Below are 18,890 nucleotides of genomic sequence, written 5' to 3'. Positions count from 1 at the left end.
AGATGTCATCCACCACCGTTTGTACAGCATGGGAATTGAGGCTGTGCTCAAAGCTGTTGTGGCTTACTTCTATTGGCCTCAAGTCAAAGATGATGTAGATACCTATGGTTGGATTTGTACGGTACTTTGGAAGGCTAGGAATGATTGCCACAAAGCGCTTGGGTAGTTACAGCCTCGTATGTAACTCGACAGGCACCACGTGCCAACGGAAAAGAACAGTTTGAACAACTTTAAGCACTTCAAATAACACTGAACTGAAAGAGATACATGACACATGAGACGGGGAGTGGCGGAGTTCCACCCAGAGAGAGCGTTGGCCCCAAACCCTGGCGCCCCTTTATGTATTTCTTTATATTGCTTGAACTCAGTACAACAACGTGAGACAATGCCAGAAAAGACGCCCTCTGGTGATATTTAAAGGCCCTTGGCCTCTCAAAAGAAGCTACATGAAAAGCTGCAAGTTCTAAAAGCATCTAGCCCCTCCCAAAAGCAGCCAGCGCAAAAGTAGGAAATCCATTCACGTGCCACGTCAACAGCGCGAATTGCGGATGTCTGCACAGTCTGCCACATGGCACTGTCAGCACAGTGGAGGCGTCCGTACAGTTGCCACATTATCATGCTCCATGCAAATCTTTGTGTGTGTGTGTGTGTGGATCGTGCTTTATTTAATCTCTTTAGGTTACTTGGGCCCCATTGGACGGGGTCCCATAAGTTGGTAGGAACTTCTTTAAAAATTACCCCACTGGGTGAGGATCTGTAAGTTGGTGATATCCTAGGTCGTTGGCTTTCCAAAAAATCTCATCCAATAAGGAGTATATCCTCATTTCAGGTCGGAGCTCTTGATATTCTGGTGTAGCAAAATTAGCCATCACACCCAGACCGCACTAATCTTGATCGGGTGTCTTGATGCACTAAAATTACATACCCATGCAATCTCATCCAACTAGGAATATATTCAGTGGTTGGTACATCACAATGCAACACGAATGCTCACATTTGCATGTTACAAGACACAATGAACAACGCCACTAAGCACTCCTTCGAGACAAACGGTCTGTGGTATGAAGCTACTCAACGAGTACCTCGTCACCCCCCCCGCAAATGACCTAAAAAGGTCAGGGCTATGAGCTCAAAGCATTGATACAACCAAGCGTTCCTAGACCGCAGCCTGCATCGCTTGAAGGTTTCAAGCATACAACCAAACGCTTCCCAGACATCTCGTCTGCGTTGTTCGAAGGTTTCTAGCATACAACAAAACGCACTCCAGACATCTCGTTTGTGTCGTTTCGAGGTTTTCAAGCATACAACGAAATGCTCCCTAGACATCCCGTCTGCGTCGTTCCAAGGTTCTGACAATACTAAAACAACGTTTTTCACTACTACACCCGGGAATAAATCATCAAGCAATGAAACTAGTATTAAAACCAGAGTTAAACAATTCAAATTAGCACCAAGACAAGTTTAAAACAAATACTATCCATTTCAAACAAATTTCAAATAGTACTTTCTCAAGAGAGCTCAAAAGTATTTAAATCAACTAGATAGTTCATTCAGCTTTTTGTTCGGATAGTCGAACTTTTGAGGACATCTGGTTTGTCCTTCGCAACAGTGTAATGGTACGGTTCCAGATCTAGAGGGTCGCATCATTCTTGTCATGCCAAGGCATGCCCAAGAAAACGTAGCAATTGCCCAACTTCATTATGTGAAAATCGGCTTTTCCATGATAGCCACCCCTTGAACCTCTATGAGTGTTATGGCCGGTACACTTCCTATGTAAGGATTCCCATTGATAGTCATGTACTCTCGGTAAGCCTCGCTTTGGGCTCTCACGTGTTTTTGTGAGGAAAATAATGTCATGTCCCCTCATCACGTCCTCCAATCTCCTTGGCTGTGTCTGTTAGGTGTAGCGGAATGAATGTTTGCGCTTTGCTCAAGATGAGTGCTCCGAACTATGCTCAAGGGTTCCTTTTGTTCTTATGGAAGGAAGGGCCTTCCGTTCTTAATGAGAGAGTGCTATGATCACAAACAAAGTGAATGGACACTGTGCGTGCAAGTGTATGAGACTGAGAGATAGAGAGAGAAGAGAGATACGACACCAAAGACGTAAAACCCTCCTCCGAAGGCCCCACTCTTGTCGGCGAGAGTGGTCTACTTATAATTGCACAAAATTGGTACAAACTGAATGCACGTGACTGATGCAAGTCTAGGCTATGTCGGCGATGACGACGGGGATGACGCCACCGACCTAAGGGCTGAAATCTGCAACTGTGTATCTGCTATCCAAAAACGCTATGGGCTGAAATCTGCGACTAGTCCAAAAATGCTGATTCTGGGACTGTTTCTGTAGGTCTTTGACGCTGAAAATCTGCAGGTTTAGGGCTGAAAACTGAGGTTCTTAAGGGCTGAAAACTGATGGTCTTTCCGGCTGAATCTGCAACTCTTTGAGGCTGAATTTGCAGGTCTTTCTACTGCTGAAAATCGCCAGGGCTGAATGCTTGTGAAGGCTGGAATCTGCAAACGCTGGAAGATGCAAAAACGCTAGGTATGCTGGGTCTCTGCCGGCGATGGTGGTTGATGCAAAACGCTAGGCTGATTCTCCTTCAAAAACGCTATCTGATGGGGGTTTTGGCGATGGTATCTGGATGCAAAAACGCTAGGCTGATTCTCCTTCAAAAACGCTAGGCTTAGGTTGTTGAAGAAAACGCTAGGGAATGTTGATGGTTCTTCTTACTTGGAGGGGGAAACCGCCAAGGGGTCTTGTTGAGAAGTTGCTTGCTGAGCTTGGCTCCTGTTGCCAAAGTCACTTAAAAATAATAAGTGAAAAATGTCAAAAATAGGCTAAATGCATTGAAAAATTCCCCTGAAGGATTCTGATGGATTCTGATGGGAATGCTTATGATCATGCTGTGTGCAACCAGAGGATATACATCTACACTACGTGATTGGGCATGCACAGTCTACGAATAGACTCACAAAAGTGCCAGATCACTTCTAAATCTAGACTGATTGGACTGACTGAACCCTTGTCGTGCTATAGCTTGTCCACGGACACATAGGGTTGGATGTGTCACGTAACATCCCCTCCTTTTCAAAGTGAGGTACGGGTACCGAACTGTATGGCGTCGAGGGAGATCACTAATAGCATCCGGAATCCTGGAAGGGACTCATCGCCGGCCCACTCTAATGTGTGGGTCGTGCGATACTTGAACTTCATAAAGGTCTGCAACGCTTGCTTCTTTGGGCCGCGCCGAAAGCGACACAAAGTCTCCTGTGGCATCCTTCGATGCTTCAACTTTGTCTAGAGTCATGCTTCTTTCTTCATCAAGAATCTCCGTGGCTGAAAATTCCTGAAACCATTTCCAACACAAAATCATGAACATACCTAGCGAATGGAAAAAATCTTGTCTTCCTCAAAGACTGTGCATGCCATGTAGATGAACCAATAGACGGAATGCCAAACCGTTCACCACACACACGCAAACAGTGAGATCGAATCTTTCTCTTTTGATTTAGAGCAATCAACTGTGGCAATTCACAACGAAAATGCCCATGCTTGGTGCTCATACTTTCATGTGCTCTTTCTACGAATATGTCATGCCAAGGAAGAGACATGGAATGTGACTTCCTTACATACATACTTTTCAGCTTTTCATGAACAATCCGCATACATTCGTGCTCATTCATGAGTGAAACGTGCTCAATGTACAATATGTCATGCCTAGGAAAAGGGATCACATAAAGACGCTGACTAAAATACAAGAAACGATCACGAATGAAACACTCGAACAATGCGTGCGTATCAATCATGCGAATACATAATACTTCCTGTAAGGGTTCTCCTAGGCTCGAGAGCCAAGATCGGTTCTTCCTGAATGATCGAATTGTCCTATGGGGTTCTTTGGACCTCGACTCGAAAGCCAAGATCGATTCTTCGTGATTGATTGAATCTACAACGAGGTTAGCTTTGCTAGAAAAAGCATCTACTAACACATCATCCTTGTGAACAATCACATCATCTTCATGCAACTCATCATGCTTGTGAGAAATCACATCTTGATCATGCAAATCATCATGCTCATCATTATCATTCAAATCATCATGCAAATCATGTGTGTCATGCTTTGGAGAAGAAGAGACCGAGAGAGTCTTCTTTTCCTGATTCTGTTGCATCTGTGTTTGCACTTGAGAAAAGAGTCGCAACATCTCTTGCATTCTTGCTTTGTTCTCGCGATCAAATCTTGCTTGACTTTCTTTTTCTTCCAAGTCATACTGACGCTCTATGGCTGCCATTTCTTCTTCGTAGGCCTTTCTTTCTGCTTCTCTCTCTTGGTCCAACTCCTCCATAGGAGTTAGCGCAATCCTTAACGTAGATGGGGAAGGGGGAGGGTCGGAAAAACCTCCTGGTGGGGAAAATTCTTCTTCGCCTCTCTCATGCTCACCACCTCCAAGCGAAGTATCCATTCCGCTTCGAGTGATGACCATTCTGAAGTCGTGGGTTCTTGTGGTTCTTAAGTTCACGAGGAACTTGGGTTCTTGAGGGTCTTGAGGTTCTTGAGGTTTTCTTTCGCTTGCAATCTGTGTTTGAGAAGGATCTTTTCTTCACCCATGTTCTACTCCTTTTCGCGGGCGCACCCCTTGGCAGCCTTGCGCTCACACCAAGGTTGCTTTTTCCCACCTCACGTCGGTTGGCCGTCCGCTAAGTGCACGGTCCGCTCTCAATGAGTGAAAAGAGACACAAGGGGAGGGTGGACAAGCCCTTCTTTCTTGGGATTCCTGCCACTCTTCAAACCACGATTAGGAATCAACACGCCCAAGCGAACTTGGGTTCGTGCGACCTCAACAAGAAAAAAAAAATCCTTGTGATTCTTGTGGTTCTTTCCTTGAGTGATACAGAACACTGTCAAAGCTCTGATACCAATGTTAGGTGCAACGGAATGAATGTTTGCGCTTTGCTCAAGATGAGTGCTCCGAACTGTGCTCAAGGGTTACTTTTGTTTTTATGGAAGGGAGAGCCTTCCGTTCTTAATGAGAGAGTGCTATGATCACAAACAAAGTGAATGGACACTGTGCGTGCAAGTGTATGAAACTGAGAGATAGAGAGAGAAGAGAGATACGACACCAAAGACGTTGTCAAACCTTTCTCCGAAGGCCCCACTCTCGTCGACGAGAGTGGCCTACTTATAATTGCACAAACTGGTACAAACTGAATGCACGTGACTGATGCAAGTCTAGGCTATGTCGGCGATGACGACGGGGATGACGACACCGACCTAAGGGCTGAAATCTGTAACTGTGTATCTGCTGTCCAAAAACGCTATGGGCTGAAATCTGCGACTAGTCCAAAAACGCTGATTCTGGGACTGTTTCTGTAGGTCTTTGACGCTGAAAATCTGCAGGTTTAGGGCTGAAAACTGAGGTTCTTAAGGGCTGAAAACTGATGGTCTTTCTGGCTGAATCTGCTACTCTTTGAGGCTGAATTTGCAGGTCTTTCTACTGCTGAAAATCGCCAGGGCTAAATGCTTGTGAAGGTTGGAATCTACAAACGCTGGAAGATGCAAAAACGCTAGGTATGTTGGGTCTCTATTGGTGATGGTGGCTGATGCAAAACGCTAGGCAAGGCTCTGCAAAAACGCTATATGATGGGGGTTCAGGCGATGGTATCTGGATGCAAAAACGCCAGGCTGATGCTCCTTCAAAAACGCTAGGGAATGCTGATGGTTCTTCTTGCTTGGAGGGGGAAACCGCCAAGGGGTCTTGTTGAGAAGTTGCTTGCTGAGCTTGGTTCGTGTTGCCTCTTCTGCCATTTAGTGCTAATCTAGGTTTGCTTATATACAAACTTACTCAATTTGCGCTACCTACTTTCCAACAAAAGTCACTTAAAAATAATAAGCGAAAAATGTCAAAAATAGGGAAAATAGGCTAAATGCACTGGAAAATTCCTTGATGGATTCTCACGGAATGCTTATGATCATGCAGTGTACAACCAGAGGATATGCATCTACACTAAGTGATTGGGCATGCATGGTCTACGAATAGACTCACAAAAGTGCTAGATCACTTCTGGACTAACTGAACCCTTGTCGTGCGGTAGCTTGTCCACGGACACATAGGGTTGGATGTGTCACGTGACAATGTCCATAGTGCTCCAATGTAGTTCCAAATTGCAAGGTGTATCTCCTCATAGTGTCTCGTAGGCAATGAGTGTCACAAGACGGGCACCACGTGCCAATAGAAAAGATCAAACTGAACAGACTTTTAGCACTTCAATAACAATTGAATTGAAAGAGAGAGACGACACGCGACACGAAGTGGCGGAATTCCACCCCAGAGAGTATTGGCCCCAAACCTTGGCGCCCCTTTCGGTATTTCTTTATATTGCCTTAACACAGTACAAGCCGATACTCCAGACTCTGTACCTTCTCCAGGAAGCATGCCAGAGAATGAGCCCTAACCTCATATTTAAAGGCCCTTGGCCTAAAAAGCAATTATAGTGAAAAGCCTTCAAACTCAAAAGCATCTGGTCCAAAAGCAAAGCCAAAAAGCTACTAGCTTAATTTACGAAAATCCGTACAGTCCTGCCACGTCTGCACCGCCAACGTAAAAAAGCGGAAATCCGTACAGTTCTACCATGTCATGTGACTATCGAAAATCTGCCACGTCATCAACCTGCTTCGCAAGTTCTTGTGTGTGTGTGTGTGTGTGTGTGTGTGTGTGTGTGTGTGTGTGTGTGTGTGTGAGCCTTGCTTTATTTCCTCCTGCTTTGCCTCTTCACTTAGGGTTTAGGCCCGTCGGCCCACATCGAAAGTTGGCTCCCTTCTTCAAGGCTTTGACACGTCATCAGTTTGTGACAATGAGTCTCTATGCAACGGCCTCGTCTATCACAAACGGGAGCGCATAACAATATAAAATATACTCGGATAAATAGAATTTATCACTTAATACTGAAGCCAAAGGATATAGAGAGAAATAAATAGAGAGAGAGAGAGAGTGAGAAGATTGACACAGTACTGGGGACTAGAAGATGGGCTGGTCCCTCCTCTTAAAGAGAATCCTTTATTAGGGAGAATCTTTTTACAAGCACAACAACCGGAGAAAACCCCTCCATTCTAATTCTCTGACTCGATGGTCGTTCCTTCTCGTAAGGGAAATCCGAGAGACGAGCTCTCAATCCTTTTTCCGTCTGTACTCGGAGTCGAGACTCCGCAGACAATTTCCGAATTCCGTTCCCGGAACTCCCAAGCGTAGGCCGAAACCTTCTCACTTCTCCTTCGGATAAAGTACTTGAAAACACACGCAAACACGCGACAACAATTCGTATGGCGAATCCACAATAGATACCTGTTGCTCTTTTGCGGGAAAAGCGACTTCCGTGCTTCGTAGTCTCGCGATCTCTTGCGTTATCTGGCGGCAGAGTCTTCTCTTGCTGACGTTGGTAACCCTCCTTCAGTGAGGGCATGTGGTGCTTTTATAGCTCCTTGGCCACGGCACGAATAGCTGCTCTCATAGAGATCGTGGCCGTTTTTTTTTTTTCTTGCTGTTCTACCCGAAATAGAGAGAGAGAATTCGCTGGCTGGTTTTGTTGCTTTACTTTCTAAGTGGTTGCCCACTTATTAAGTGGACGGCCGGCATATTTTAAAATTGGTCCGAACCTGCCAAAAAACTCAATAAAACCTTATAAGTTAAAAAACAATGCCTTTCACAACACTTCCCAGGCGTCTCTGGATGCAACCACATGCACAAATGCAATGTAGACATAGATTCCTCGCGGGAAAGCGTTTGCTCTTTCCGGAAAACTCGTTCAAATTTTCCGCTTTTTAAGGAAAGCTTCTCAGAACCCATCTTTATTCTTGTGCTTGCGTCTTTATGCGTATTCCTCTTTCCAGTTCGGATTTCCTCTCGACTATGGATATCCTCTTTCCGATGCACCCATCACCCACCTTGTGACGCATCAGGAATACCCATCACCTAGTCCTTTCCTATCGAACTTACGGTACAATCCCCTTCACGATGCTCTATGTCACCCATCGTATGACGCATCAGAGATTACCGTTCACGGATGGTCGAATACTTCTTTCCGATGCTCGCTGTCACCCATCCGATGTGACGCATCAGAAGTACCCGTTCCTGGTGGCCTTATAGATATTCCCGTTCTCAGTGCTCCCATCGTTACTTTCAATGACGCACTAGGAATACTCTGTACTCGGATGTCTCCAGTGAGAAAAACCCTCACTTAAAATTCCAATAATTCATTTAGAATTATTTTTCCTGGTGTTCCAAGCGAGAAAACCCTCTCACTTATAAATTCAATAATTCATTTAGAATTATTTTTATGTCAAATAAAGCCAATTTAGCAACATCGTCCCCATCGATGATGACATGACTGTCTCGATAGTTGCCCTCTTCCCCTCTTTGTGTGCTTGGCGTACTTTAGGCATGCATGCACGCGTATGCTCAATTTGCATCTCCATGAGGTCGTCATCTAGGTAGATTGGGGGGCGCATGAGCCCACATTGGATCACCCCCTCGCGAATGAAAGTGGCTCTAGCTTCGTTGGTAGCAAATTGTAAGCTGAGGGCTCTTTGTTTGGTGAGGTCTTTGCCGACTCTCCAAGCTTTGGCAAAGGGGAGGGGCTCTCCTTCTTAGTTTCCTAGTTTGGTGCATAATTCTTTCCCATCTCCTTTGGGGGTGGAGTCTTTTCCCTCATTGGTGCTGGTGCTCAATTCGGATGTTCTCCTCTTCTATGGTGGTTTGCACTAGTAAACTCTCTTCTTGTGGGCTTCTACTTGGCCTTTTTCTTGATATTCTTCCTTAATACTTCCATCCATCCCTCCTTTGTGGTCTCAAGCTTCCCCTCGATGCAAAAATGCTCCCTCCGCGACAAAAACGTAGGCCCCTCTTCATGCAAAAACGTTGGTCCAAGGGAGCCCTTGCAACGAAAATGCACAGGAGCTCCCTATTGTTGGCTGACAAACGTAGCCCACATGTGCTCTTTCTCGTGCTCCGGATCCACTAGGCGGCGTCAGGCCTAGTCTCTGATACCATGTGAAAGTGTAGTGAAATGTGTGGTGACAAGGGAACATGCGGGAGAGAGGGAGAGGAGATAAGGAGAGAGAAAAACGATAGAGAGAGAAGATGGAGAGAGTGTGGACATGCCCTGTGGGACAACAAACAAGAGAATACAAGGCTTTGCACTAGGGACCCCCCCCCCCCCCCCCCCAAAAAAAAAAAAAAAAAAAAAAACCACCACCACCACCAAAAGTTGCTCAACCTAGATCTAAAAATCTGACAACCTATAAATGTGGGAGAACTCTTAAAAAAAATAGGGTCCCCACCAAAAGGGCCACAAGTGGCCTACTGAACCAAATTTGGAAAATCCCCCCGTTCTGTAGCTCCCTCAATCTCTGGATGATATATATTGCTTGATAGAGATGTGGTCAGCTCTGCTGATAATGTCGTGTGGATGGAGGGTTTGGTGCAAATGACGCGAGGGGTCATCACAAATTGTGGTCTCTCAATCTGTGTCCACCATGAAGTTGGAAGTTCCGAGTGTCAAAATGCTGTTGCGTAGCCTGCATCTGCCGAGCATGGATATCAGACATATCTTGTGAGAAATATACACGGGGGTGGTATGCATGGTGGGGGTGTGTTTTTCAACTGAAAGTGAGAGGTAAGTGTGATAAGCACTGATGGGTAGGGAGGAATAATGAGTGATGTGATCAGAGGTGCCACCTCCCTAGATCCAAGAATGTAGTCCTGTCACAAGATGGGCACCACGTGCCTATAGAAAAGAACATACTGAACAGACTTTTAGCACTTCAATACAACTGAACTGAGAGAGAGAGAGAGACGACACGCGACACGGAGTGGCGGGATTCCACCCTAGAGAGTATTGGCCCCAAACCTTGGCGCCCCTTTTCGTATTTCTTTATATTGCATCAACACAGTACAAGCCAGTACTCCAGACTCTGCACCTTCTCCAAGAAGCATGCCAGAGAATGAGCACTAACCTCATATTTAAAGGCCCTTGGCCTGAAAAGCAGTTACAGTGAAAAGCTTTAGACTCAGCAACTAGTCCAAAAAGTGCCAAAATCTGCCAGCGCGATTTGCGGAAATCCGTACAACTGCCATGTCAGCATTGTCAATGCGTTTTGCGAAAATCTGCCACGTCAGCACTGTCAATGGAAAATCCGCAAAACTGCCACGTCATCAGCGGCTACGCAAATCCTTCTTTGTGTGTGTGTGGGTCCTGCTTTATTTTAATCCTTTATGTCACTTGGGCCCCATCGGACGGGGTCCCATAAGTTGGTAGGACGCCTTCTTCTGTTGTTGCTTGTTCTTCTTAGGGTTTAGGTCCTTCAGCCTGATCTGCAAGTTGGCTCCATTCTTCAGTGCTTGACACGTCAGCAATCTGTGACAAGTCCATTTTGCTGCCTCCCTCTGAGATTGATGGTGGGATATATGTGAGACCTCTCAAATCTGGCCACTTGGCCATCCCATCATAAATAACGAGTCAGTCTTCATGCTTACTTCATAAGGATATTGACCGGCGGCCGGCCATGCTACAGAAGATTACAGTTTTTACTATGATCTGCAACATCACTCTATGGACCATGTGGAAGGCTCGTTGTGCTCACATTCTGGGCTCAAAGTCTTCTCCTACATCCACCACTTTGACAGTCATTTGGACTGAGCTGCTACATACTCTTCGCAGCCAGTGGGATACTTCAGCTCCCTAGTGGTTCATTTTGCATTTCTCATACAGGCCAGCTTGATATCTACATATCCCTCACATTGTTATCCCTCTTTTGTATACCCTCTGGGTGAGAGGCCATTCATTGAGCATCTCTAGAGGTCTCTGTTGTACACAGTAGACAGCCACTTTTCCTGGCAAAAAAAGAAAAGAAAAGAAAGTGCTTGTGTGTGCGTAGGATGTGTTTGTGTGCATGTGTGTGTATGTGTTGAGGCTGCAGCTGTGTGTGTGTGTGTGGGGGGCAGCGGGGAAACGGCAAACAGTGACTATAGGGTAAGAGGGAGCAGTAGGAACAGTGACTATAGGGTAAGAGGGAGCAGTAGGAACAGTGCTTAACGGGTAGGAGGAACAGTGACTCTTAAGTTGAAAGAACAGAAAGCATGCGAGTGAGAGGAAGCAGGAGGAAAAGGGCTCTTTGTATGGAGTTCTGTGCTCACACATTTTTCGTCTATTTTTTCAGGTGGTCAATGCCACACCTTGGAGTGTAGTTTTGGACCAGCTAGCTGGTAATGGGTCTGTTCAGGGTGATCTTCTTGATGGATTTGATAACAGTTTGATGAATGATTCCCAACGATCCCAGCAAGTCTTTCCTCAGACATTCAATGACAACTTGATCACAGAGAATAATGCTGGCAGGTTTGATACAGCAGGAGGTGGTGCGGATATCAAGGATTCCCCTCTAATCCATACTTATTCAAGCGTCTTTAGAGACTTTCAAGCAGATATTCCAACACAGCATGAAGATCAAGATGCTTTTAAAAAGTTTGAAAGTTTTGGAAGGTGGATGGGCCAAGACATTGGAGGGGATGTAATATTGCCCTTGTCATCTGACTCGACTTATTGGGCTAGTGCACTTGCAGAAGAAGCCCCTGGTCTGACACAGCAGATGCAACTGGATGTTGGAGCAATTTCCTCTGTTCCGCATGAAATCGGCTTTTCCATTACAGATTTCTCACCTAACAATACACTTTCTAGTACCAATACCAAGGTAGTCGCTCTATTTTTTCTGGAAATGCACCTATTAGACTTACTTTTCTTTTGACAGTTTTTAAATGTGTAACATTGGATTCTTGGTTACCTTTTTGATGCTTTCTTTTGTTGTTTGTCACTTTCCCTGAATATCTTTGCCTGAGGGAGTAGTCAGAGAGTCATTTCCTCTTGTAGCAGAAAGATATCTTAGCCAAATTTTGTAGACACTCTTAAGGATTTAAAGCCAACCATGATCCATGTGAAAACTAATGCAAATGAATCCCTTGGTCCCATGTGCTTAGTTACTTGCATAATATGGCCTATAGTGCACAAGTTTTTGTAAGTCTTATGTAATGTAATCTAGTTTGTTATGGGGCAATCAAACCTTTGTGTTACACCGTAAGTCGACTGTATTTGTTTGACAACTTTTTTCTTTGAGCATTGCAATCTTTATAACGACTTGGAGTTTATGGGTAACTGTCAGTAGTTGGGAAGAGGATGATTACTACCAAATTTTGTAAGCTTGTGATGGAAACAAATCAAGTTTTTCTCTCATTGCATGGTGTTTGACTGTTTTGCGACCAATGATTACTTGAGCAGTTTTGATGTCTTAACTGTGGGGTGTTTGTGATTAGGCCTTCTAGAAACATACTAGGGATTGCTGCTTCCCTTTCTCCTTAGTATAAGACATGTCAAATAGCAGCCTTGTTTCTGCAGGTTCTTGTGAGCGGAAAGTTTGGAGACATGGTGGAAGACCCTACTCAAATCAAATGGGGTTGTATGTTTGGGGATGTTGAGGTTCCAGCAGAGCTTGTACAGCCTGGGGTTTTGAGGTGCAATGCACCTACTCATCCACCAGGAAAGACGCCCTTTTGTGTTACTCGAGGCAATAAGATTGCCTGTAGTGAAATCAAAGAATTTGAGTTCCATGCAGAGTGCAAGCCCTCTTTTGCTCAGGCACTTGAAGTTGCTCCTTCCAGCAAGAAAGATATGCTCTTTCAGATTCGCCTTGCAAAAATGCTATCTAATGTATCAGTACTGTCAACATCAAAGAGCTTACTTCTAGATCGACTGAATAGAGACGTATCGTCTGAATTGAGCTCTTTGGGGTTGTTTGACGAATGGGAAGAGATGGAAGACCAGCTCACTGAATCAGGATGTCTTGGGACAAGTCTCAAAGAGCATTTTGTTCAAAAACTGCTGAAAGAGAAGCTGCAAATTTGGCTTTTACAGAAGATTCTAGATGGAGGTAAAGGTGCGGCTGTTTGGGACGATAATGGTTTAGGAGTTCTGCACATGGGGGCTGCACTTGGTTATACTTGGATTATTACTCCAACAATAGCTGCTGGTGTGAACATTAATTTCCGGGACTCCCGTGGGTGGACTGCTCTTCATTGGGCTGCTCATTGTGGCAGGTACATTTCTGCAGATGCCCCACAGAATGCTCTTTATCGTTTTTTGGCCTGTATGCATGCATATATATTTACGGTACGCGTGCATGCCTCCAGAATATGTGTAGCGTGTGGGGCATGTGTGCGTGTGTGCGCGTTTATCGACGGTTTGAATGCTCCTTTGTTTTGGTCCTGCAGGGAAGCAATGGTTGTAGCACTTATGGCTAAAGGCGCGGCTCCAGGAGCAAAGACTGATCCTACCAGTGCATTTCCTGGAGGACAAACACCAGCCGATTTGGCCTCTGCTGAGCAGCACAAAGGGATTGCTGGCTACCTCGCAGAGTCATCGCTTACAAGCCACCTCTTCTCACTAACTCTGAAATCGAAAGTTACGGAAAGTTTAACGGCTAGTACTGAGGCAGTAGAATCTCCATCAAAAAGAAGCATTGTGCAGGATACACTTGCGGCCGTGCGAAATGCTACTCAAGCAGCCGCTCGTATCCAGTCAGAGTTCCGTGTGGAATCATTCCGAAAGAAGCAGGGGTCATATCAACTTGAAGAGGATGAATATGGCATCTCTAATGAAGAGGCTCAGTACATCGTGGCTGCTCAAAAGTTAAAGAGGGGTCCTTCAATTTATGAAGATGAGCTTGCTCATGTTGCTGCTGCTGTCCGCATACAGCAGAACTTTCGTGGATGGAAAGGGCGACGGAACTTCCTACTATTTCGTCAGAATGTTGTTAAGATTCAGGTAAAAAATGTAGTGATAATTGTTTAGGTCAGGTGTACATGCACCATGAATGTGGATTTTTCCTTTGTATTCTGATGTACATTGTGTGCTTCAACTCTGGACTCAATCTTGTAATTGTTCTTTATAATCACGAAGAAAGGCGACCGAACTGCATGCATATGCATACCCAAGCAACAGACATCTCAGCATGCATGCCACCCAAAAAAGAAAGCATGCATGCCTGCCCTTTTCTCTAGCTTGATATAACATGTAGTTCTGTGCTTTAGGCTCACAAGTATGGAAGGAGAATGGACAGTTAAATGATGTTGATACTTGTTATTACCAGGCTCATTTTAGAGGACATCAAGTCCGGAAGCAGTACAAGAAAATCATTTGGTCAGTCAGTATTGTCGAGAAGGCAATCTTAAGGTGGAGGAGAAAACGCAGAGGTTTACGTGGTTTCGAATCAGTCGCGTTGACTGTCAATGTGCAAGGTGAAAGCGTTGCAGACGATGACTTTTTGAAGGCGGGAAGAAAACAAATCGAGGCAGGATTGGAGAAGGCCCTTGCAAGAGTTCAGTCTATGGTCAGATCTCCTGAGGCCCAAGAGCAGTACCGCAGGTTACTTGACGGCTACCAGAAGGCAAAGGTGATTTCTTGACATTGTCATCAAGTATGGGGTCAAATCATTAGAAACCAAAGAAAGGACTTTCAACAAAGAAACTCTAAAGGACTTGCATGAAAACTGCAGAATGATCCATGGCATCCTCGTGAATGCTCAAATATGGCGCAAACAGGGAAATCACACAGCCATCGAGTATGGGATCAAATTTGGAGCAAATTCTGCACTTGAGTACCATTGTGTGATTTTCCTGTTTGTGCCATATTTGAGCATTCACATGGATGCCATGGATCATCTGCATTTTTCATGCAAGTCCTTTAGAGTTCCTTTGTTGAAAGTCCTTTCTGTAGTTTCTAATGATTTGACCCCATAATTGATGGCTGTGTGATTTTCCTGTTTGCGCCATATTTGAGCATTCACATGGATGCCATTTATCAATCTGTATTTTTCATGCAAGTCCTTTAGAGTTCCTTTGTTGAAAGTCCTTTCTGTGGTTTCTAATGTTTTTTCAAGCTGAAAACTGTTTAAGAAGTCATGAAGTGACCGATGAGATGGTGTCGGATGGAAAAAAAACTTTGCAAAGGCGAACAATGCACCACATGACCCGCCCTTACAAAGTTTCATTGCATCTGAACCATTTCTGAATGTTTTTTTTATTTTGAGACCATGTTTTGTTTTTCCTGCACAGGTTCACTTCGAAGGGAATTATGATACGCCTCTCATCACCGAGGACAAAGAACAAGGATACTCGGAAGATTCTGCTATGTCAGCGTATCAATAGCTGTGTGCCAATCAAAAATTGAAGCGGAGTCGTTTACACACTACTAACCATTTGCTCTCTGTGTCTCAATGTGTCCTACAGGCAGATGTATTATAGTAGAAACTAGGCTGTTTGTATAAGTGGTCGAAAGCTACTTGTTCTTTTGGTTCTCCCCCTCTAGCTGTACCGCTCTCAAGCTTTGCTGGATTCACTGGGGTCTCACGCAAACAACCTAAATATACTCTAATCATATCACAAGGGAAGCTGGATAGCCCATGCTATTTCCCTTCTTACTACAGTTGATTCAGACAGGACATACAGATTTAAGGGCAGTGGAGGGCAAAGAGCCCATAAGGAGTTTTTATCTCATGGGTGAAGCTTGCTGCTTTTCTTGGAATCTCTTCCTTTGTACAACATGCAGTGTAAACAAGCCACTTGTGCAAAGTTTTGTAATAGCTCCTTATCAGGACTTTGTTGTGTTAACTATCTGGTTACAAGGGCTCTGAGATAATTGATTGATTGGTTGTTCAAGAGAGTGTCGTTTTTTGCAAGGTTTATGATTGGGAGCAATCTGCTTGAAGCAGGGTGGGCGTCTTGTACTCATAACTATTTTACTTATTATCGTTGTTACAAATTTGTGAGGCATGTCAACCCCCTTGAGGAAGCATCATGTGGTGGCTGCACGTGATTGCGGGCTTACTCTTGCCGAGGCTTTGCAAGCATATCACGAGGAGCTTTGGCTCAAAATTTTGAAAGACAGTGGGGTAACCAACAACAAGGGGAACTGGAATGAGGAGAGAATGTTGCCATATGTACTTTCGGTCAATCTACCTGTCCTTCAGATACTTGTAGAGAAAATTCTCTCAAAATAAAGGTATGATGAAAGGTTCACATCTCTGTTCCAATTTCTTGACTCGTAATGTACAACCATTAAGAAGCTTTTCCATTTGCTATTTATGTATTTCAGGGGTTTCCTAATTTTTCAAAGTTGTCTACTCTGCATTTCCACCTTTTTGAAGATAAGTTAAAGAGATCTTTCCAACACCTCTTCACTAAGGTCAACCTTCAAGCTCAAACCATCAGCCTTTTCATTTGTTACGTATTTCATGGGCTTTTCATCCCTCTAAATGGTAGAGATCTATTAGAGAAGGGATGAGCACATCATAAAAGGCCACATCATATCTCCATAAGATCTCTACAATCTTGAAATAAACGAGACAAAATAATAAATGGAAAAGCATGCGGTTATGGTTGAAGCTTGGACATAGAGAAATTGGAAGGAGTAAAAGCAAGTCTATATAGAGACATTGCAAATATGAAACATAAGTCTACACTATCGGAAAATTGAAAGACCCATAGACAAGTGCTAGGGACAGTTGCGGTCCTCTTTGCCACTTTGATTCAACCACACGTCCTTCTGGGCAAGGTCATCCACCCTAAATGCCAAAAGCATGCAAAATATAGTTTATTAAGCTGGTTGGATCTTACAAAAAGGTGGTGCAGGCCTTATAAAAGGAGATATCTTAATACACTATAATTTATCAATGTGCAGTCAATTCTTATTTTGACCAAGGGAAGATGATCTGAGCTCAATCTTTAGTTAAACTAGTCACACACCACCCTTTCGTCTGCTATTCCAATTAACAATACAAGATTGCATAGCTTAGGTAGGGAATGGGTGCTCATCTACATACACCTCAAATTTCAATTGCACACCGTAGTCAAGCTCATAGCAAGCTAGGTGCAAAATCCATGGACCATTTGGATGGAGGGAAATGGTTGCTCAAATCCAGTCATTCGTCTTATCCAATCATAGCCATTGGTCTTATCCAATCATAACTTGCAAGGCCCACGGAAAGCTATAGAGGGCATTTACACTAAGCTTTTCTAAAGGTTGCATTTTTTTTTTTCACCTTCAAATTTGGAACTTGAAGGTAAAGTTCAAAATTTGTAGGTGGAAACACACTAAGCCTAGGTTTCTTTCCAGTATAGATCCTTCTCTTTTCATTGTATTCAACATAGTTGTGCATAGCAACGCATACTACTCCCTCATCGACACTTTCAAATGACCTGTCTTGCTCTCAACGGGCACCCATTTGAGAGATGTGTAACCTACCTTAACATGTTTAACTTGGCTTAATTCTCCTTTTTGAGCAACCAAAGCAAAACATCTGTCTTTTCGTATCCAAAATAATGCCCATGCTCAAAATAACATTTCTTTTGGCCGCTCAAATTCTCTGAGTTATGTGCACGTTTTGCTCACCTTGTTATTGAAAACTTACCCTTACTTTTGGAGACACTATTTACAAGGAGGCAATCATTGGCCATGGCTAAAAGTTGCATGGAAGATGCGACACATGTTGGTTGCAAATGCAATCTCGATGATTGTGGATGACCTTGATGTACTTCTGATGATACAAGGTCTATTGAGGTTGCATGTTCTAACTATTCTGATTCTAATGTCGTTTTGCTTATTGCTAAGCAAGCTTGTTGGAATGGTAGAATGTGCAAGTTGATTAACAAACATAATTATTTGTGTGCAGGTTGTAATGAGACAAAAAATGCTTATTTGCGTAAGTAGTTAGAATTGAAGATTATGCAAGAGAGAATAAAATAGATATTTTTTTATTAAATATTAAAAGGACTAGTTGATTGATTCTTTTGGCAAGGTCGATCTTAATAACTTCCTCATGCAAAATGTTTTTGATGCATTACCAAAGGTGTATCAAAATTTTTCTTAGGGTACACGCTTGTGACTAAGAATGTATATGATGCTATCAAGATTGATATATTATACTTTATGCTATTATAGAAGGATCAATTGAGAAAAAAACATGGCTATGTTGCATGCCATTGATCAAGCCTTTGACTTTGTTTAACGGAGGAGGGATAAACTTGCCACCCCAATGTTTCTCATTCCACAAAGAGAAATAAGTCTCAAAAGTCTAATGACAAAGGCAAGATGAAGCTAAGTACTGTAAGGTGTCAAATTATGGCAACCTTAAAAAATGTTAGACCACCATCTAAACATTAGTATGTGAAGGCTACAATTTGGGTAAAGTGGAGCATTCTAAGTTTCAAAAGGATGGTTTAGCTTGAGCTACTGACGTATTGTAGCTTCTTGTTACGAAAATGTGAATTAAATAATGTTTTTTATTTTCAATCCATTTTGGATATGTTGTTGGTGTGAAATGTGATCTACTAAGTGATTGATGTGTGTGAAATTCACTTTAGGTGGCCTCTATTTCTACACTAAACAGATTAGTCTATCTAGCTCCCATTTATCTATTAGTTTGTAGGAAACCCCCTTAGTCTTTGGAATCTCTACTTTACATGAATTGGTTGACTTTCTTCTTGAAGTAGAATGTACCTTTCTTTGAGCATGTTTTTTGAGTTCACTAATAAAATTAAATACATACATAACAAAGGAGCTCGCTCATGCATGGGTGCAGATTGGAGCCAATCTATGTGGATCAGCTTTCTTGTCTCCTTTGTATGCATTCTTTGTTGCTAATAGTTTTGTCGTTGTGTATCTCTACGTATAAAAATTGTCCATAGTGATGTAGGTGGTCTCATACCTACCCCCCTTTTATGGAAAGCATGCATATTTTATGACTTTCATTTATGAAACTCAAATTAGGCATTGGTGTATTTGCTTGAGGTAAAGT

At 43.5% G+C, this 18,890-nt stretch overlaps 1 protein-coding gene across 1 annotated transcript in view; it reads left to right on the top strand.

Annotated features, from left to right (window-relative positions):
* The window catches only part of SR1 (signal responsive 1), a 35,487-nt gene extending 19,734 nt beyond the window's left edge, over nucleotides 1–15,753 (top strand). Inside the window, exons 8-12 of the mRNA XM_086518134.1 lie at nucleotides 11,211–11,738; nucleotides 12,437–13,134; nucleotides 13,309–13,861; nucleotides 14,187–14,489; nucleotides 15,151–15,753. Coding sequence (XP_086374260.1) covers nucleotides 11,211–11,738; nucleotides 12,437–13,134; nucleotides 13,309–13,861; nucleotides 14,187–14,489; nucleotides 15,151–15,243 — 2,175 coding nt within the window. The 3' untranslated portion in view covers nucleotides 15,244–15,753. The remainder of the gene's footprint in view (nucleotides 1–11,210; nucleotides 11,739–12,436; nucleotides 13,135–13,308; nucleotides 13,862–14,186; nucleotides 14,490–15,150) is intronic.
* Nucleotides 15,754–18,890: the final 3,137 nt, after the last annotated feature.

The sequence above is a fragment of the Adiantum capillus-veneris genome, chromosome 8 (genome assembly GCF_014529385.1).
Source record: "Adiantum capillus-veneris isolate H3 chromosome 8, ASM1452938v2, whole genome shotgun sequence".
Lineage (NCBI taxonomy): Eukaryota > Viridiplantae > Streptophyta > Polypodiopsida > Polypodiales > Pteridaceae > Adiantum > Adiantum capillus-veneris.
The sequence above is the reverse complement of the archived record's forward strand: the minus strand, read 5'-3'. Positions and strand labels throughout refer to the sequence as shown.